Below are 22,541 nucleotides of genomic sequence, written 5' to 3' on the forward strand. Positions count from 1 at the left end.
TCACACTGGCTTAGTTTTAAACTGTAATGTTATCTATCTTTTATTGTATTTTTATTTATTTTGTTAAATATTTCCTAATTATATTTGAATCTGGTTCAGATCGCTCTCAAGAGTGTTGTGGGTTGTGTGTTTGACACCTCTGATACAGAGTAATTTATCAATTTTTGCAAAAAAGGATACACAAATATAATATTGAGATTAAATTTGTTACCATGCAATTTGAAAAATGTCTTCGGGTCAAAGTCACTAGGATCCAGTCCATCTGTCTCCTCCCATACCTCTTTTAATTGGTCTTTGCTTCCCTAGAAAATTGATTTTTAAAAAACTGATGAGAAAACCAGGCATCAATCTTAACTACATTGGTGTCGTAAAAGATGCACAGTATTAAAAATCATTTAAGTATTAATACTATTAATTAATAAGTAATCTTTATTTCCTTGACAGCAAATCTTGGCTATTTTATAAGATAAATCAAGGGTTTTCACCTAGCTAATGTTCATAAAGCAACAGTCCTTACTGGGTGGTTAACTTTTGGGTGATTTCCATGTTTTTTCTTCATTTCCTCAAATTTAGATTCTTCTTCATGCCTTTTTTCCTCATTCAATGTTTTCAAATATTCTCGCCTTTCATGCTCCTTCATCATTTCATATTTTTTAAATTCTTCATGGCGAGTCTTATCGTAGTTTTCTAAATCACTTGTAGCCTAGACAACAGTAAGATATTTTAAAACTGAAAGTCTACTGTTTAGAAAAACAATTGAAATTCTTGAGTAAAATTAACCCTCAAATAATTTTACAGAAAAACTTAATATCAGTAAAACAGTAAGATAAATAGTAAATAATACTAAAATAAATATTAAAATTAAATCAAATTTACCACATTTTATCCTCTAATTCTATAATTTCATTTTTAGATATTACCAGCCCTTACCATGCAGTCAATTGAGGCAACTGAAAAAAAGTTCAATTAAAAGGAATATCCATGTAAATAAATCATATCTAAGAGGCTCAGGATAATCAAGACCAGAAGGCCAGGCTAAAACATGATTACTACCATCATGATAACTAGTGTTTATAAAATACTTTAGGATTTACAAAACGCTTTCTATTTGTTATTTCATTTGATGGAAAATCCCAAGTCCAGTGTCATTATTATTCAGTCTGGAATTTTCTCTTGGTCTGAGTCTGCAACTTTTACTTAATTTAAATCCTATAAGGCTGCAGCTTCACCTCCCTTTGAAAAAGTACTGCATCTTTTTTTTCTAAGTACTAAAAACTATAATTCTGATCAACAACCAAAAAAATAGTTACTATAGGGTTCAGGCAATGCCACTGGAAAATAACATTAGGAAACAAAATAAAGATATAAAAAGCTGGGCAGTCATACAAAGGAACCAAACTAAAGAACCAACAGATTAGAATACCTAGTTTGAAAACAACATAGAAGGAAATTATATGTTTATGCTATTGAAATATTAAGCTCCATTACTGGGCAGAATAGCATAAAGAATACAAAAAATATGGTGGCCTGCCTCTCTGAGCTCCTGCCAAATAAAAAGACCTCAGTACAATGAGACAGATAAGACTTCCTCTGGTACAGCATACTCACAGCTTTGATTAACATATCTAAGTCTGTTGGTTCAAACTTGTCAGGATTTTGATGATTTAGGTGCTCAAACTGTTTCAGAAGAGCTTGGTAATCTATGCCTGTGTCTGAAAGAAAATGAAACAAATGTTTGTGGAGGTTGTTATTTTAAAACAAAAAACACAACTAATCTCAACTCAATTGTACAAATATAAAACAAAACTACTTTACCTGCAATGCCTCTACATGCAAAGACCTTGCTTCAACATGCCATTTGAAATATGATTTCCTCTTGCTCTTCAAGCATAGCTGATCTCCACACAAACCTTTGCTGATACATGTAGAACTTGTAGCTAGGTCACTAGACTTTTGGCACAACAAAAGCGGTTTGACTTTTTTTTTAATCAAGCAAAAAGATGATGCCTCAGTTCTAGTTCTTATAATTTTTTTGGGGGGGGGAGAATCAATTATTCAGAATTATTTTGTTCTCAAATCTGTGGATCTATTCTTTGGAGATGTAAGAAACTTGATTACAGTTGAAGAATACAACTTGTCCCATTTAGGCTACATGTCAGCATATCGGTTCCTTTGTTTTTAGGAAACAAGGGGAACATTTCAAAGCCAAAATGTTACAGATCGAATCAGAAGTACCAATGCTTCTTGATTTAATTTGAGGTCTCTGGAAAATATGGCATTTTGCCTACAATAATCAAGTATAGATTCTTATCAGTTTACCAATGATTGCCAAAATGATATTTGTGAAAGGAAAAAAAAAAGTTTTCTGACTAAGAAAGAACTAAGGATGATAGGGTGTGCTGCTATATGCTACAAAAAGCAGGCACTACAATTCATAGCAAGATGACATTGATTTTAAAAAAGAATTCTAAAAAAGGAGAGGAAGAAGTTTCTTTCCTAGAAGCTGGATAACTTTGCTATATGAGACTGAAGGGACAGTATGGGAACAAATTCATATCTGCCCCACATGGTTCCATTTATAAAACATTTCTAATTTTTTGTACAATGTTAGACAAAGGATAATACTTTTTTGGTCAGTCGATAGATATTAATACTAAGCACCTAAAATGTGCCAGGCATTGTGCTAAGCACTAAGGATACCAAAAAAAGACAATCCTTGCCCTCAAGGAGTCCCCAGTCTAATAGAGAAGACAACAAGGAAACAAATATATACCAAGCAAACTATATACAGAATAAATAGGAAATAATTAACAAAGGGAAGACACTAGAATTAAGAGGATTTGGGAAACGCTTCCTGTAGACGGTGGAATTTTAGTGGGATGCCAAGGGAAATCAGTAGATAGAGTTAAGGAGAGAGAGCATTCCAGGCATGACAGCCAGCCAGAGAAAATGCCCAGAGTCAAGAGATAAAGTGTCTTGTTCATGGAACAGCAAGGAGATTCTGTCACTGAATCAGAGAGGAAGGTATAAAAAGACTGCAAAGGTAGGAAAAGACTAGATTATAAAGGGCTTTGAACCCTAAACAGAAGATCTTATGTATTATCCTGAGGTAATAAGGAGCTACTGAAAATTACTGAGTAACAGTCAGACCCGTGCTTTCAGGAAATCACGTTAGTAGCTAAATGGAAGGTAAACTGGAGGAGAGACTGAGGGCAGGCAGACCTATCAGTGGGCTCTGCAGCAGTCCAGGTGTAAGACAATGAGGGCCTGCACCAAGACAGCAGTGGTATCAGAGGAGAGAAGGTGGTGTATTCAAGAGATGTTGCAAAGGCAAAATCTATGGGCCTTGATAACATATTGGATACGGGGCATAAGAGATAGTAAGGAGTCAACGATGGCACCTAGGTTTTGAGTCTGAGGGACGGGTAGGATGGTACTGCCCTCTACAAGAGGCAAGCTAGAAGAGGGAGGGGGAAATTTGGGGGGAAGGATAATGAGTTCAGAGATATCTAGTTATCAAACAGTTTGTTCAAAACTTAAAAAGCAGAATAATCTTCAACTTCCAGGCCAAGCCTCACTTGTCAAACATCATCACCAAAGCATTTCAAACACTTTTTTTCTATAAGATTATAATGTATATTTACATCAAAATTTTGTTCCTTTATTTAAATTTTACTTAAATAATATTTATTTTAATTTAAATTCTAGCCTATCACTCTAGCTAGTATGAATATATATACAGTGGGGGTTTTTTTAAGGTAAATGTTATTCTTTTACATTACAGTCATTTTCTGATTAATATACTCCCTCCTCCTACTGAACCCTCCCTTATGGCAATGAAAAACAGTTAAATTACCTCCACAAAACTACACTGGACAACATATCACGTCTGCAGCCTTCTGTACCCAAGGCTGACCACCTCTCTCCTTGGTCTCACAATCTGTGCTTCTGGACCAAGATTGTTCACGAATGTTAATTTAAATTCACCTGCCTTTTCAGGGCTGTTTTATTTCACATTATTATAATCACTGTATACTGTTCTACTGGTTGTATTTGCACTTAAGTATTTTAGCTTCAGTTGCTTATAGTATCTTTATTTCCCTTTCAAACATAAGGATTCCTTTCCTATTTAAAAACAGACTAAGTTGACTCTTTTTCCTCAATAACCAATTACAGCATTTACTGTCTAGAATGACAGATGAGAACACCACAGAAGTGCATTAGCACTAAAAATATATGACGCATGAATAACAGGAATGTTTTGTATGCTATGACATTAAATTTTAAAATGTTAGAGTTAATATTTAACAACATAGCATTAAATGGCTATATTGATATATTTTAAACAGATCATATGATACATTATGTTACACAGTAGATACAATCATTAAAGATTACTAGCTAAAACAAATCTCTACTCAAGTTCTAATTGGACACTTCACCATGGTGAGGAAGTAACCTGATGTTCTTCCAGCTATTACAGATCTTATCAAGAGACAAAGTCTTCAAGTATGCACCCAGGAACAGAATGTGTGCTTCTGTGGTTCAGGGTCAAATTGAACCAGTATAAAAAGAGTCATTACCAGAGGAGATAGGCACTAGGAGGTGAACTCTTTGAACCACAGCAACTAACTAAACTAAAGCCAATAGGGGTTTCAGTCTGTATCTGTGCTGGGAATGCCTACACCAAGGCATTAAAGGATATAGAGGTAGATGGTCATTTGGAAACCTAGTCCAAATTTCTCTACTGATCCAATTTGACTTTGCAACCTCAGCTTACTTCCTCACCATGATGAAGTGTCCAGTTAGAACATGAGTAGAGATTTGTTTTAGCTAGTAACCTTTAATTATTATATCTACTATATAACGTGATGCATCATATGACCTGTTGAGAATATTAATGTTTTAATTGAATTGAATTTTTAAAAATGTGTAGGCTACAATAACAAGAACCAAATTCAAAAAGTATCTTGTTAAAATTAAATAAAAATATATACATTTGGAGATTTCTTACTTTTAACAAAGTAATCAAAAATAAAACTCCCTTAAGTAATTCTTGGTGATGAAAAAGGACTGCTATTTAAAGAAGAAAATGGGATTCCAACCAACAACATGGATTCAAGTTAGCTGAAATGCTTATCCATTTCAATTAATTTAACTTTTACAAAAAAAATCTAGTGAAAAATTAAGTTTTGGCAGTTGAAATTATTCTTTATTCTTCACCAATCAGGAGGCATTGTGACACAGTGCAAATATCAATGACTAGATTAGGTAAGAGAGCTTTGGAGGTCCTTCCACTGAGATTTCTCTGATTTTGTGAACCAAACCAGTTCTTAAACTAAATCAAGTCTGGGATAGCACTGAGTATTCTAATAGACACAGCCCTAGAATCAACAAATTATGAATGGACATTTTACCAATCAATTGATAATTTTTCTTGACCTCTTCTTAGGCGCTTACCTTGAATGGAATCCAATTTAGCTTTAATTAGCATTCTTAATCTTGCCACTTCCTGTCTCTTTAGCTCATCAAGTCTTGTCCTGACATGGTGACTTACTAAATCAAGTTCTTTGCTTAGTTTCCCACTCTGTTAAGAAGAAAAAGAAATTAAACTATAGTTGTCACAGCTCAAGTAACAACAAAAGTCAGATCATTATATCAAACCATTCATATAAGTAATATGTGATATCCTTAACAATAACACCTGAAAGTGTTACCTTCAGATTATATTAATTTAGTAAAAAATGAGATTACAAACTAAAGAATTCAGAATAGGCAAAAATTAAGCTAGAAAAGAGAGACAAGGATACACATTAGTCCCTTGAAGTATTATTTGAAGTAAATAACTTCAAATTTCAAATAAAATTTTGTTTTCTTCAAGTGTTTTTATTTCTTAAATACATAACATACATGCTCATAACCTTTCAGACAGAGCTATTCATGTTTTCTCTCTTGTCCATGCTCACATATTTTCAACCCCAGCATAACACCATTATTAAATGCAAAAAATTTTTAACAGCAACGAAGGCACCTGACTCATTTTGCAAACAATGATAAAACTATGCCAACAGCATTTCATTTTGTGGTGATCAGAAACACCTTTAACAAATGTTCATTAAATATAAAGGAAAAGGTTGATTTATACATCCAAGAATAATGCACTGCCAGAAAGATATTTTTCCACATTCACTTTTAATTTTGCCTCTTTGCTGTCCCTTCATTTGATCTCAAAAATTTTGTTATTGAAGAATTTTATCAGATCAAATTAAAAATTTTCTAATGTTTTCCCCTAACATTTAATTCCCTAATATTTAATCCCATTTAACCCTTATCAGGGGAAAAAATTAATGTTAAAAAAATTCTTCAAGGAAAGATTGCTCAGTATCAAGGACCAAATTGTCTGCTCTGCCAGGTAACTATCATGGGGGTAGAAAAGACAATCAGAAGACACGTACTTTGTAGTCAAATAACTTAGGATTCCAACACAAGATAAACAGGGTGAAATGGAATTGATCTAGTAAGGTTTCCCAAAAGAGGTAAATTTTAAATTAAGCCTTGAAAGAAGGGATAGATATGACTGAATTGATGGAGAGAAGATAAATTCCTGATGAAGTATGCTGTGTGTGGGCAAAGATCTATATACCATAATTGAGAGACTGGTTTGGCTCAAAGGCAGCAGCCCATCCTGAACAAAAAATTAGGTCCAAACATGTTAGAGGCCTTGATTCAGTTAATGGTGGGCCAAGTACCAGGTAGAGTTTAGAATTGATACAACAGTCACTTGAATATGGGAAATTCAGTTTTGTCTATAGCTTAACTATAAAAAAAATGTATTGCATTCCCACTCCCAGAAGGAGGGCAGGTAACAAAGTATAACACTATATGTAGCATCTGTAAAGACTTCATTTGGTAATAGGATTTGAAGCACCTAAAGGCAAATACTTATGTCCATTTGGCTACATCTGGGATCCTCAGACAGACTGTGCATTCCTAGAACTCTATCCTGTACTTCTTTCCATTTCCCCTACAACATTTAGGACAAGGCCATGCTCACAGTAGGCATTCAATAAATACTTATTGAGATCTAACCATTTTGGAGAGAAATTTGGAACTATGCCCAAAGGGCTATAAAAATGTACATACCCTTTGAACCAGCAATACCGCTACTAGGTCTGTATCCCAAAGAGATCATAAAAATGGGGAAAGGACCCATATGTACAAAAATATTTACAGCAGCTCTTTTTGTGGTGGCCAAGAATTGGAAATTGAGAGGATGCCCATCAATTGGAGAACAGCTGAACAAGTTGTGGTATATGAATGTAATGGAATACTATTGTGCTACAAGAAAAGATGAGGGGCAGCTAGGTGGCACAGTGGATAGAGCACCGACCCTGAGCAAGTTACTTAACCCCAATTGTGTTTCTTTATGTTTAATGAATGTTTGTTAAATGTGTTTCTGATCACCACAAAATGAAATGTTGTTGGCATAGTTTCATCATCACTCTGACTCTGGCCCTCTTACACTGGAAGTAGGCTCTGCCCCTGCAGCCCTTTCCTCTGATTGGCTGGTTCCTCCAACACCTCCATTTTAGCAAAGGCCCAGACTGGCTGCACTTATGCCTCCCCCCTCCCAACTCCTCAGCTCCCTTTTATATATTGTCTTCCTCCAATAGACTGTAAGATCCTTAAGGTCAGAGATTATTTTTCTGTTTGTATATCCCTGGCACTTAGCACAGTGCTTGGCTCAGAGTAAGTGCTTAACAAATTCTTAACTTTACTATCATAGATTTTCAAAAATTGAGATCTCATAAAACAGATTCTTCCTCCAAATGAAACAAATTTGGTCAAGAACTTCCTAAAAGTTGGTAAACTTTATCCATTGTAACTTGTTAATAATCTGTGATGATTTATTTTCCTGAGAAACATGTTGACATTAAAAATAAATTGAGTTTTAAAGTTATTTACACTTACCTTGATTTCTTCTATGTCTGCATTCTGGAGCTTTTCTCTGAAATGTTTGTCTGTTTCCAACACATCAATCACTTGCCTGAGATACTCATCATAATATAGTCCAGTATCCTTCAAATTAACAAACAATATTGGTTCTTTCAAAACTTTTCCAAAAAAATAAAATAAAATGAAAAAATTTAAAAAAACTTTTCCCTTGAAGTATCAGTTTTAAAATAGCAATTTAAAATTCTTCTCTCCAAAGAGCTTCATCATACTTTTAAAAGCTATTAAAGTTATATTACTGCCACCAAATTATAAAACAGAATGGAATGTGCTATCTTATTATAACTATTAAATTTCAGGAAACTGAAGACTATTACATAGTATACTGACATAGTCATGAGAGTAAAACAATTATAGCATTATAGAGATAGAGCTGGTACTTCAAAGGTCACCCAGTCCAACTCCCTCATTTTAAAGATGAGAAAACTGAGGTTCAGGAAGTTTAAATGACTTGCCCAAGGTCACACAGGTAATAAGTATGAGAGCCAGAATTAGAACCCAAGTCCTCTTGATACCAAAGCGCTAATATCCTTTCCATTGCACAGAAATAGCTTTCCATACTATTTGTCCATACTATGCTAGAAGAATAAAAGAATTTAGATTTATACAAGCCCACAAGCCAATACAAGCATAACACTTCAAGAATTCTTTTTCCCTCTTCATACTAAGGAGGAGAAACCCTAATGTTATCTGCGATTAGCAAGGTAAGAAATCTGATGGTTTTGACTTCTTCTAGTCTGTTTGCTTATCTGTAAAATGGGGTTAATTCGCAACCTGCAAAGGTTATTGTGAGGACAAAATGGCATAAGATTTGCTAAGTGCTCTGCTAACTTTAAAGTGCTATATAAATACTTGTTATCATTATTATTTCTCTTAACAGGAGTCCATGAAATTGTTTTACTTTTTAAAAATATTTTGATAAATGTATCTCAATATGATCTCAATAAACCAATATAATTGGTTTAAAAAAGAAATCTGATGTTTGTCTCTTTAGAATAGCTCCAGCTACAGACAGTATTTCTAAGTCATGTTTGCTTTCCTTTAACACCGCATACATGCCAACTTTTAAGATTAACTTTTTAAGAAATCTTCCCCTAAATTTAGGACCAGTTTATATCTTGAATAGACGGGCAGCTGATGTTTAGGAACAGCTACAGCTCCTGAATCACAGAACTTCTATCAGCCTGCTGCTTATACAGCTGCAAAAGAAGCTAACACAGCTGCTAATAGTATAATGAGCAACAGTTAAGAGATGATTTCCTCCCATCAGCAAGCTGCTAAAGCAGCAGGCTCAGGAAGGCTCTGCTGCCCTTTGGCAACAGTAACTAAGTACAGCAGAAGATGAGGGCCAACCTACAGCGAAAGAAAGTAAAGGTCAGATTGCTGTTGCCCTATGTACCCAATGGCCTCAATCTCCATGTTACATAGAGAAAATAATGAAGATATAACCAATGCAGCATACTTACTTCCTATCCTCTCCTCATCCACTGTCACCATTTCACTGGATGGCAATCTAGTGGAACAATCACTACACTGACCTGTTCTCAATATACCTGAAATAATAATATTAAACATTTGTCAAGCATTCTGTGCCTTCTTATATTCAGGGGTGTGCTCTCGACAAAGCCAGAGAGAAGAGTTTTTCAGGGTTTGCTCAGTGATGATCACTAAATTCAAAACATGATATTTAATAAATTGAAGATATTAGTAATGAATGCAATGGCTTCCAATTTTTTCAGGATAAACTATGTTTGAATTGTAATAGAATTCATTTCACTTACTGGAGTTTCTATTTTTTCTCCTTCCACATTAGGAATATCTTTTACTTTTGTCTTGTCTATGTCTATAGGCACAGCTTCTAAACCAGTCAGGAGACATGTAACTAAAAGAAAATAACACTGCAGTTGTATGGCTCTCCACCACATCTGAAACAACAACAAAAAAATTACAATAATATTCCAACATGTCTTATAATATTTCAATGCATATGCCATAAGATCAATGCATATATTGTAAGATATTTAAATTGCATTAATAATTGAAGAACTTGAATGAAATTTTTAAATTGGCTGAGGATTTTTTTTAATTTATTAGTAATTTGTTTTTACATTATTTTCACTTTCACATTTCTCCCTCTTTCCACCTCTACCCTGAGCCATCCCCTATAACAAAAGGAAAAAAGTTCAGCAAAACTAACAAACATATCAAAAAAGCCTAACATTATATGCAATATTCAACAACCACAGGACCTTACCCTCTACAGAGTAAGTACAGAGTCCCTCTTCTCTAGGGCCAATCTTAGTCACAATTACAAAATATTCAGCTTTTTAAAAGTTATTCTTTGCATTTATACTGTGGTAGCTAAAGTATGTGTTGTTTTCCTATTTCTGTTTATTTTAGTCTGCATCAGTTCACATGTCTTTATGTGCTTCTTTGAATTCTTCATTTTCATCATTTCTTCTTCCATTACATTCATACCACAATTTCCTTGTCCATTTCCCAATAAATGGGTTTCAGTTCTCTGCTACAGTAAAAAGTGCTGCTATTACTAGCCTGGGGCATATGGGATCTTTCTTTGATCTCCTGGGGCTAAATACAGGCAAAGAAAATTTAAATGTGGTAAATCAATATTTTGTTAAAGTAATGCTTTAAAAGTAGATAACAGACTAAAACCATGGGAGTGGAGTGAGGGTTTCCAAATAGATACCTATAGCAAAAAACTGTTCAAATCACAAGCTTACAGTCTTCCCTTGTCTCACACATGTAATTGGTCCTTGAAAAAAAAAACCCTGGGAAGCCAATTATCTTAAGTTGAAAACATAATCACCATTACTTTCAAAGGGTCAAATTTTTGTGTGTTTCTGAGCCCCTAAATTAACTCTTTTTTTTTTGCAAGAACAAAGCACATCCATTACAATGGAGAGTGATAATAACAGTTACTATTAGTTATAACACAGTTCTAACAAGGTCGGGTAAAATGCATATTGATTGTCTAAAAAATAAGTCAAACTGTGAAATGATCACATTTTCAATTAAAGGTATTCAGCTGTTCTAGAGGGATGCAACATGAAAATCAACCCTCATAAATGTGAAGAAATGCCTTATAAGCCAGAATAGGAGTGTTAAACGAAATTCTTTGTAAAACTGAATTCTCACAACCCAAATTTGTGCTTACTATGAATACAGTCACACAGTCTTGTGGCATGACTATGTCACGAGACTTCATGCTACTCTCTGGAGACATGTAAAAGGGTCCAAGATTCCATACGTACCAGGGCTTTTTGCTAATCAATCCTATGCAGACATTCCTATGATAACCATTCTTATGCAGGTATGATAGTGTAGAGTAATAGATCAAACTCAAATAGAGAAGTATTCCTGCTGCCACATATTGACTTAGAAAACCAAATTAACATTAACTATGGTGTACTGTATTTTTTTTTTTACATTTTAATTTGGTTCCCTCCAGAGTTTTGCAGGGAGTCTGATGCCTCTGATGTATACACCAAATCTCCAAATCCTCTACCTGCTACTGTCTCATAACCTTTAATTCCTCTCATTGGGTTCAACAGCAATCAAGGGATATATTCTACAACTACAAAATAAATTCCCACATATACAGAAACTCTCATTAATTAGCTCCAAGTCTCCAAGCTGGTTCATAAAGATCCTTTCCCAGAAGCTTTTTCTCATCTCATTCTCAAACCCTAGTTTTATTAGCTTAGAAAAGCATCAATGTTACTGGGTAGGTAACTTGTGAACAGTAACAAACGAAGGGGGGTGGGGAGAAGATAAATGCTTCTGCAAAGTGTCAGCCATGAAATGATCATAGCCACCTCTCATTGCTGACTCACTCTTAACACAAGACCCATAGTCCAACAATTCAATTCTTACGGGGACTCTCACAAAGATGACCGTTAGCTATTGTTGTTTCTCACAGATTCGTTTTCTATGATAGTTAACTCTCCAAGTCTCCACAGAAATGAAGTTCTCCCAGTCCTCTCTCACAGTTTCTCCTACAAAATGGAAGTTAACTATCACCAAGATTCTATCAAAAACAAGAAACAAAGAAAAAAATGATGTTATAAGTAAAGATCTGGCCAAGAAGGTAGTGTTTGAAGATAGGATTTGGATTTCTGGATCACAGCTTTACCATAAAGGACTTTAAATTAAAGAGGAAGGGGGAGGTAGGTGCACAGAAAAACTACATATGTATAATGCCCAAGTTGGATACTATAAAGAGTAGCCTTGAAGATGGAAGAAAAACACCTAGGATATCCACAAACTGACAGAAGACAAAATCCAAGAAAGGAGTCAGTATTAAAACCCATAGGTTCAAATATCTATACACAAACTTGTTGTTTAGGCAACAAAAAAGAGTAATTAAAGGTTCGAACTAAGGGGCTAAATTCGATCATGAAAGTTTCACTAAGATTGGTAGAATGAAACACTAGCATAAGCCTATGGATCTGAATAGGCAGACCTTAATCAAAAGAAACTGAATAGGTAAAAGGCAGGCCAGGGTAGCATTATATATTAGAAAGGTATGGTCATGTGAAGAAATCCAGGAACCAGAGAGAGGAAGACACAGATTATTTGGATGAATGTCAAAGAAGAAAACAAAGGGATTTTTAATAGACTTATATAGATTTATATAACATCTATACTGAAAGAGGAAACAATGAAGAGTTTGTAAAACAGATTACAAGTCTGGCACAGAGGCCAGGTTTAGTAGTGATGAGGAACTTCAATTAGATAGCCTCTATACAGACATCTGTAGGTAGCTCTCTCTGCCCAAAAAAACAAAGCAGTTGACAGCTACTTGATCTGCCTTAGTTATGATTCCATCCTTCAAAAAGTGGAGGAACCAACAAGAGGGCATTGTCTTCTGGGTCTGATTCTCACTAACAAGAAGAACTGGCTGCTAAGATGGAAATAGTGAGAACCTGGGGCAAAATAACCACTCTATCTTAGTTTGTGAGAGAAAAGAGGAATCTACGTAATGTATAACAATGCACCCTAGATTTTAGGGAAGCAGATTTCAAAGGGTTCAAGGGTACCTAAGATTGCATGCAGTAAAATGCTTCAGAGGCAGTTAACTCAGAAAGGATGAAAATGCTCAAGAATGAAATCCTGAAGACACAAAGGGAAACAATTCTACCAAGTAGAAAAAATGGAATTTGTTCAAAGAGACAAATGTGGATGCAAAGAAAATTTGACAACTAACTTACATCAGGCTAAAAAAAAAAAACAAAAACGTAGAGAAGATACAAGCAAGGCCAGGCAACAAAAAATGAATATAAGAACCTGGCAGTCTTGTTTAAAAAGAAAAAGCATCAAGAATGCTAAAACTCAGAATGAGCTAAGGCTGAAGAGCTAAAGACAACAAAGATTTGAAGTTTTTCTTTTTTAGCTATATTGGGAGAAAAAAAGAGTCTTAAGAGAGGAATGGGAACTTTGCTTGGGGTAGAAAGAATGATAATGGGTTGATTAAAAAAAAAAACTCTGGCTGACAGGGACCTGATACCCAAGACAAGCTAGGAGAATATGAGGGCATACCAAACCACCCTTGATAAATTTGAGACTCCTAGCCCAGATGAACAACATACATGTCCTGGAAGGACCAGCAGATGTAATTATGAGCTAGTATCAGTATTGTCTGAAAAGTCCCACAAGATTGGAGAAGGGCAAATGTCTTTCAGATTTTCAAAAGAAAAGAGAATAGAGTATAAAATATAAGCCAGTAAACTTTAAACCCTAGGGAAATTTTAGAACAGATCACTGAAGATATGACTTAGAACATCTAGAAATGAAGTGGTGATTAAAAAGATACAGCATCGGGGCAGCTAGGTGGTGTATTGGATAGAGCACCGGCCCTGAAGCTGGGAGGATCTGAGTTCAAATCTGGCCTCAGACCTGACACTTACTAGCTGTATGACCCTGGGCAAGTCACTTAACCCCAAATGCCTAAAAACAAAACAAACAAAAAAAGATACAGCATGGCTTCATCAAAAACAAATCACTGATTAGCCTACTTTTCTTTTTCTTTTGACAAAAATACTAAAGTAGTAAATGAGGAGAATGCTATAGGTATGGCTTTAGCTAGATTTTAGCTAAGTTCTTGATAAATTACCTCATGTTATTCTTGTGGAGAAAGTAGAACACAACAGATCAGTTCAGGGATTCTTAACCTTTTTTATGTCTTGGACTTTCAGCCGTCTGGTGAAGCCTATGGACCTCTTCTCAGAAAAATGTTTTTAAGTGCATAAAATAAAATGCATGAGATTAACATGAGTAAATCAGTGAAATAAAGGTGTAATTTTTCTCCATGCAAGATTACAGATCTCATGAAATCTATCCATGGACCACTAAAGGGTGTCAAGGATTCCTGGATTAGATACTAATTCAATCAGATGGATTCAGAATTAGCTGGATGGCCAGACTCAAAGAGTAGTCAACTAGTTAATGACAAAAGAACTCCAGGAGAATATCTCAAATATCTGTGCTGGGCCCTAAACCCGGGGTGGACAACCTGGGCCTCAAGGCCACACGTGGCCTCCTAGGTCGTTGTGTGGCTTTTTGACTGAGTTCAAGTTTTACAGAACAAGTCTTTTTATTAAGGGGATTTGTTCTGTGAAGCTTGGGTTCAGTCAAAGGGCTGAACTTGAGGACCTAGAGGGCCACAGGTTCCCCACCCCTGCCCTAAACTGTTTAACATTTTTATCAATGACTTGGATGGAACATGGTCTGCTCATCCAATTTGTGGACAGTACCCAAATTAGAGGGATAGCTAAAACATGGGATACAAAATCAGGATCCAAAAGGACTGTGACAAGCTAAAGCGTTGGGCTGAACTGGATAAGATGAAATTCAACAGGAATAAATGTAAAGTATTGCACTTGAAGTCAAAACTCAACTACACAAGTATAAGATGGGGAAGGTAATGTTAAAACAATAGTTCTGAAAAGGACGTGGGAGTTTTAGTGAATTTTAAATTCAAAAGGAGCCAGCAGTGTGATGTGATAGTCAAAAAAGGTAATAGGATCTTGGGCTACATTTAGGAGAGGATAGCTTCCAGAAATAGGGAGGTGATAGTTCCAATGTACTCTGCCCTCAGCACACTTCATCTGGAGTCTTGTGTTCAGTTCTGGGCACCAAGGATATTAAAACACTAGAGAACATAGAGAGGAGGGCAAGCAGGATGGTAAAGGGCCTTGTCATACAAGGATCAGATTAAGGAACTGGTCATGCTTAGCCTGAAGAGAAAAAAAAAAGGGACTCAGGAGGGAACATGATAAACATCTTCAAGAGCTATCACATGGAAGGACTAGATTTGTTCCAATTAACCTCAGGGAAGAACCAGGGGTAACAGGTAGAAAGGGCAAAAAAGTAAATTTAGACTCACAGTCAGGAAAAGCTTCCTAACAATGAGAGTAAAGCTCCTCTGAAACAGCAGGAGACAGCTCTTCTCTGGGCAAAGATTCTGTAAATGTTGCTGTGTTACCTGATTCTCCTGTGTTTATTAGATATTTTTGCTATTGGGGTAAAAAAAATTTTTAATCCCCCCAGTCTGTTCCTTTCTCATATTTCATGAAAGAGAATTTTGATCAGTTTATAAGTTCTTTTTGAAAAGTATTATTTTAGGGGCAGCTAGGTGGCACAGTGGATAGAACACTGGCCCTGGAATCAGGAAGACCTGAGTTCAAATCTGCCCTCAGACACAACGCTCACTTAGCTGTGTGACTCTGGGCAAGTCACATAACCCCAACTGCCTCATGAAAAAAGAAAAGTATTATTTTGTAAGGATGACAAAAGTAGCTATACAATCATTGGCAACAACCACATATCTTTTCAGTAAAAATCCTGTCCATGATAAAAGAGCTTCCTTTTCCTTCTTTTACAATCCTCTCCTCATTGAGATATGTTAAAAAATCAATTCCTAATCGCTTTTAAAATTGACTCCATCTACAACATAGGTTTCTTCTGAATGTATGTATTTGGTCAGGTCCAGGAGTCTTTTTAGAGTATCTGGCACTTCATCCACAAAGTCCAATTTCAATTCCTCTCCATAGCTTAGACACGATCTTGGGTTGTCCAATGCTGTACCATCAAAGCATAAGCTCCAGCAGGTTCTACCAAGCTGGAAAGGTTTCAAGGACAAATGATATGTTATGTCTACTGTCCAAAGACCAACCTAATTTGAGCATACAGACTAATGACTATGATATGATCAGTCTATTTTGGCCATCAATCAAATGAGGCCAATTAAGTAAAAGGAAATAATACATTAGGTAATCTGATCCCTAATTGGAAGAAGGATAAGGGGCTTTCCAAGTTGGGAGAGGGACAGTGAACAGGTGCAATTCCCTGAATTCAGAAAAAGAGTCGCCCCGATCTCCTCCTGGTGTCTGTGAACAATTAAAGGAACATGGAAACAATAACTAATTGATCAGTACAGGGCCAGTTTTCAGATAAGACATATGAAATTTCTTGGGATGTACAGTTGTGTGAAAACTCCATTAGTCTTTGGATCTGAGCTTCTGGTCAGCAGAAGGTCCTAAGTTAAGGGCCTCTTAAGCAGCAGGTGAAGGTGATCCAGCTTTCTAGCCATGCAGGATTAGGTTCAAACAATGCAATAAGGTTTTCTTCCAGTTCCCACAATTGAATAAACTTTTCTCACAAGACAGAATTTAGACTATACTCATAATGGAATAGAAAGGGAAATGAGCTAGCTCCAGAATTCATTCACAAGATGGAGTCAGTGTGGTTCACCTAATTTCCACAATTAACCACTTGCTGTCCTGATCCCTTCAACTCCCTTAGTAGATTATATATGCAGAAATCCAGGGTTAGATCATTTAAAAATCACAACAGGTATGATTAAATGTGATTATAGTGGTAGAAGTTAAAGGCAGCCTGAGGTGGCAATTGTATAACATACCTAAGTGTCTTCCTTCCAAATACTATCACTACTTCCTGGATCTACCTATGCTTATAGTGGGGAGTAACAGTGTATTTCATATTAACATTAATGATGATGTGATTAATACTCATCATCTAAGGAGGGGTAAAAATCCCTGCTTATGCTGATCAGTAGGAAGTAGACGCCATCAGGACTCTAGCCTCTGATTTCTTGACAGATATGAGGGCACATAGAAGCAGATAAGATCCCAGCTCAATTTTAAAATGGAGATGGGCAAACAGGAAAATTAAGTTCAATATATAACAACTAGCTTTACGGCCAATTGTACTGTAATGTAATGTGATATAATGTGATCAATCCTTTTAGCAAGCAGATCTACAGAAGAAAGTGCTGCACAAAACCTTAAAGTGCTAGCTATAATATAATAAAATGGTCATAACTATTACAGAAGCTTTAAGATCTCTGATCAACTCTGTTGACAGTAGGTACTTAAGAGTTTACCTTTCCCCCCTCCTCAAGCTTAAATAGCATTTAATCAACAAAATTTTTTTTCAATGTGCTACAATGTCTTTGTATCATAACCCATCTGTATCACGTAAACAACATGCTCTGTAAATATATAAGATCATCAATATTTACATATCCTGTCCTTTTGATAACAAAAATACGGTATGTTTAAAACCTGCCAAAAATTATTATGCAACTGCTATCTCACTTCCCAACGGCTTAAATTCCCATCATAGAATTTCAGAGCTGGAAAGGATCTTACATGAAAAAACTAAGATGAAGAGAGTTTAAGTAACTTGCCCAAGTCAGTAAGCTGAGTTGGCAGAGATGAGAGACTACATTTATTCCCCTGGTTTCTAGTCCTATGCTCTTTTCACTATACCCGTCTATTTCTAAAGAAATCATTCAACAAAAGGGTTGGCGAATTTGGTTTTTGTTTAAGAGTCAGATGCCTGGAAGATTTTTCAGTTTAAAGATAAGAAAATAGAAAATAGAAAAATGGTGATATATTGCCACAGGTTATTGGTTTCCATTCTAAAGTCAAAACCCAAATGAGAGATTTAGAGGGTTCTTTAAAAAAAAAAAACTTCACAGAATATTTAGCACATCTGAATAAGGTGTAAGCAAGTGAAAGTGTTGGTAATCAGCAATCCTTTCTATCTGTTCAGTCAGTCTCTTCTCTTTAACTCCCCCTCCAAGCCCAAGACAGAACAGGTGCTACAGAAGTCCAAGAAACTAACAGGCTAGTCTCCACTGTTGCCCACATTAATTATCCACGTCCAGTCCTCTGGACTGCTTTTCAAGTTATCAAAGTCTTCTTTGGAGAAGACTCAAGGAATCTGATAGCTGTCTTTAACTAACTGAAGTCCTGGAGTGTGTATGAAGGATTAGATTTGTTCCTGTTTGGCTATGAAGGGCAGAACCAGGAGCAATGAAAGGAAGTTACAAAGAAGTAAATTTACACTTGACATAAGGAAAAATTTCCTAATTATCAGAGCTGCCCTAAAGTAGAATAGGCTACTTCAAGAAGTGATAGGTTCCTCCTTCTGGGAGATCTTTTCCTTCTTAAAAATGTATATTTTTGGGGTAGCTAGGTGGCACAGTGGATACAGCACCGGATAGAGCACTGGCCCTGGAGTCAGAAGGACCTGAGTTCAAATCTGGCCTCAGACACATAATGCTTCCTAATTGTGTGACTCTGGGCAAGCCACTTAACCCCAACTGCCTCACAAAAAAAAAAGTACATTTTTACACTTACTAGCTGTGTGACCCTGGGCAAGTCACTTAACCTTGACTGCCTTACCAAAAAGCAAAAAAAAAAGTGCATTTTTGCAAACGGCCAATGTGTGAATCTGTTTTGTTTGACTATACTAATTTGTTATAAGGGAGGGTTTGGGGTTTTTTACTATTAATGAGGGGGAAGTGAATTGAGGGCTAGGAGGAGGCAGTGACAATAATGGTGAAAAACAGGAAAATAAATAAAAATATTTATGAAACAATTTTTAAAAGACAGAAAAGAACTGGAGGTTCAGAGGGAGACACACAAGTAAGATAACTTCAAAATTAACATACTGAATTATATATATTTTTAAAAGGAAATAAGCTAGACATTGCAGATTTGCAGGTTTATATACAATCCTTTTTCTGTTCTTTGTATGTTTTGAATATTGGCATGTGTTAATTCAAAATTAACAAAACATTAAAAAAAACATTTTAAGTATCTCAAAAACTGTTTCAGGCTGTAACTAACAAATTTGCCCCATGTCTTCACTATGTCATTTCAAGCACATTAATATAGACTAAAGTCTTGAAGTTATGAACATTCAGATTATCCAATTCGAGGGTTATCTATAGCAAATTTAAAATCCCAATCTTAATTTCCTCTGCTACGCACTATCTCATTACCAAATGGTACACACTAAACTGATTTTAGTATTAACCTAGGTAAAACAATTATGAAAGTAAGCCTACAGGGATGACTACAGTTATAGACACCCAGACACACATACACACACACTCCTTTGAATTTTCCATGCCATCATTTGTACACTTAATCAAGAGCAGACTGCAGGAACCTTAAGTGTAAAATTTCATTTCAACAAGAATTACTGTTTATCTCTTGTGTATGTAGTTTTATGGCTGGCACAGAAAGGAATACAAAAGAAGCCTTGAGATTTGGTCAGGTCCTTACAGTGTTTGCAAAGTCTTTGCTAAGACAACATACACAATGGAAACAGATGCCAAATGTGTGACAGACAATAAGTGTTACCCACAGGAAATGAGACCAATGAGAGACCAGCTTGGACAAGAAGAGTCAAGCATGGAATTATGGAGAAGCTGAGACTAGACCTGGGTCTTGAAAGCTGGAAAAACTTGGATAGGAAAAGGAGAGGTACCCTTTCCAGGTAAAGAAAACAACTGGAGCAAAAGCAAAGAGACAGAAATAAAGAAAATCAAGAGAATGGCTTGATTTCATCAGAGGGTTTTTGTTGAAAATTAGAGGGGTATTAACCAAAGATAGGGCCAGATTTCCAAGGGCTTTAAAACCTGGATGAGTTGAGAGTGTTAACCCTAACATTAGAGAAAATGACGAATATATCAAAGAGACATTCAAAAGTCAAAGTGTTAACTGTTTCCTTGGGCTTGGCTATCATTTTGTCCCATCTATAGTTCAATGTTAACTTAGAAATGTTTCTCTTGGAACTCTTAGCTCACTACCAGAATTAGCTCTTGTCATGCACTACAAGAAACCTCTCTCTCTCTCTCTAAAATTACTGTCTATATATTTTATATTTACTTACCTGCTTCCTTTTCCAAATATAAGCTCCATGAGGCCAAAAGAGAGATAGTGAGGGAAGGAGAAAGAGGGGGAGGGAGGGAGAGACAGAGACGGACTGAGGAAGAGAGGAGAGGGAACAGAGAAGCAGAGGGGTAAAGGAGGAGAGGGAGGGAGAAAGACAGGAAGAGAGGGAGGGAGAGGGAGAGGAAAAGCGAGAGGGAAGGAGAGAGGGGAAGAGAGAAGGAGGAAGAGAGAGGGAGAGGGACAGAGAGAAGGGAGAGGGAGAGAGAGCACAAACTAACCCTAGCACACGTGCATGAGAGGCAATGTGATATAAAGGACAGATGACCTACCTAAATTGGGAATAGGCATGACCTGGGTTCAAGATCCCTCTCAGAAACACTCTGGCTACTGAACTCTGACAAGTCACTTAACTTTTCAGTGCCCAAAGAAACTCTCTAAGATTATTATTAAGCCTAATAGCTGCTGATCTGCATTGGTGAAGAGTATAAAGGAATTCCTACACCACAAAATCAAAGGCCAGAACAACAACAAAAAAATTCCCAATACCTAGCAGAGTCCCTTAGCAAGCACTTAATATTAATACAAAACATGTGTTTGTTGTTTACATAGTCATAAAATAAGATTAGCTTACTTAACACATTCAATATGAAACCTTTAAATAAGTTCAGCGTTTGCTGAGTTTCTGGAATAATACATGCAGGAAGGAAAGAAACTTCTATTTATATAGTACCTACTATGTACCAGGGGCTTTTACAAATATAATCTCATTTGACTCTCACAACAACCCTTATAGGTAAATGCTATTATTCTCATTTTACAGTTAAGTGAACTGAAGCAGAGATTAAGTGACTTGTCCAGGGTCATACAGCTAGTAAGTATCTGAAGCTACATTTGAATTCAGGCTTTGCTGCTCGTTACATTTAGACATGAATGCAGTTAAAAGAATCCATCAGGGAAAGATTTTAAAATCAAGTAAATTTCAAAACAGAGCCAAATGGATGGAATCTCTAAACTATGTGATCCGAACTCAAATCATACCATTTAAACTATCTTAATCATTAAAACCTCCAATAAAGGGAAGTTTACACTCTCCCTCCAAAGAAAAAACATTGTTCAAAAAAATGTTTCCTAGTTAACCTCTCCTTTGTTACAAGTAGAAACTGTGGCTTCTCGCTAACGTTGTTTCATCAACCAAAGCCTTGCAATATGGCAAAGCGAAACAGCCCACACTTGTGCAAGGCAACATTACTTAACTTAAGGAGTTGGGTCGAAACTTTCCAAAATATCCTGCCACGTTCGATTCTAAAGCGTCTGCTCACCAGAAAACGAAATGCGTTCAATGGTTTAAATGAACATTTAGTGTTTCTCTAAGGCTGTGCTGCCTAAGCCATGGTCTTCACTATGTACCCAACGAACAGGTGCAGCACCGAGAGACAACTTTCACTATCCCAGACACACATGGGATTCGACATTTACCTGAGTCATCATTATGCAGATTTTTCTTTACAGAGACGTTCCCAAATTAGTATGAACATTTCCCTCTTCTTAGTTTGGGGGTGATTTAAATAATAAGGAAACAATAAGACGACCATGTGGGCCCGGCTTTGCTCTGCGCGGGGAGGGGAGGATTCCTAGGGTTTGCAGCATCCTTTAGGCTGGGGACCCCTCTACTCCCACCCCAGGTCCCGGGGGAAAGGGGAGCCTTCGAAGGGTACTCCTCTTCCCCGGCCTCTCCGTGTCCAGCCTGGGGGGCCAGGGCCGAAGAGCCCCGCTTTATCTCCACGCACCAGGGCGAATGAGAAGCGGACAGGATGAAAGACGGGGGAGGAGGGGGCTTCCCTCCTCACCCGCAGCGCCCGGGAGCGGGACCACCCACCCCTCGCAGGGCGCTGGCCTCACCTTGCCCGAAGGCTCCGCCTGGGCACCGGCTCTCGTCTGCGCGGTCACGTCGGGTCCCTCGGACCAGGGCGGCTACTCCCTCGCGCTCGCGCCCGCTCCCCCGTTGCGGCGGCGCCGGCCCTTCTCTCTTGCCGTCCAGCCGCTGCCGCCGCCGCGAGCGAGCCCTCCTCCGCTGCCATGGCGATAGTCACCGCCCCCATCGGCCGTCGATTGGTCCGGACTGGCCGGCTTCGGTTCGCGGAGGGCACTGATTGGACGGGGCGGAGACGAGGCGGACGGGGCGAGAGAGCGAGAGGGAAAGAGAAGAGGCAGGCCCGGGACCGATAGGAGGGAGGTCTCCCTAAGAGGTACGTGGCGCTCTGCGAGGCGGGCGGGGCCTGGTGGGGAGGCCGCGCC

General features: G+C 37.2%; 1 protein-coding gene across 1 annotated transcript in view; it reads right to left on the reverse strand.

The window, feature by feature from the left end:
* The window catches only part of NUCB2 (nucleobindin 2), a 38,464-nt gene extending 16,212 nt beyond the window's left edge, over nucleotides 1-22,252 (reverse strand). Inside the window, exons 1-7 of the mRNA XM_021005435.2 lie at nucleotides 22,146-22,252; nucleotides 9,795-9,938; nucleotides 7,972-8,079; nucleotides 5,461-5,587; nucleotides 1,609-1,712; nucleotides 518-703; nucleotides 212-302 (exon numbers count right to left, since the gene is read on the reverse strand). Of these exons, the coding sequence (XP_020861094.1) occupies nucleotides 212-302; nucleotides 518-703; nucleotides 1,609-1,712; nucleotides 5,461-5,587; nucleotides 7,972-8,079; nucleotides 9,795-9,938 (760 nt within the window). The 5' untranslated portion in view covers nucleotides 22,146-22,252. The remainder of the gene's footprint in view (nucleotides 1-211; nucleotides 303-517; nucleotides 704-1,608; nucleotides 1,713-5,460; nucleotides 5,588-7,971; nucleotides 8,080-9,794; nucleotides 9,939-22,145) is intronic.
* Nucleotides 22,253-22,541: the final 289 nt, after the last annotated feature.

Source organism: Phascolarctos cinereus, unplaced genomic scaffold (assembly GCF_003287225.1).
Source record: "Phascolarctos cinereus isolate Bilbo 61053 unplaced genomic scaffold, phaCin_HiC Scaffold_9;HRSCAF=440, whole genome shotgun sequence".
Classification (NCBI taxonomy): Eukaryota; Metazoa; Chordata; class Mammalia; order Diprotodontia; family Phascolarctidae; genus Phascolarctos; species Phascolarctos cinereus.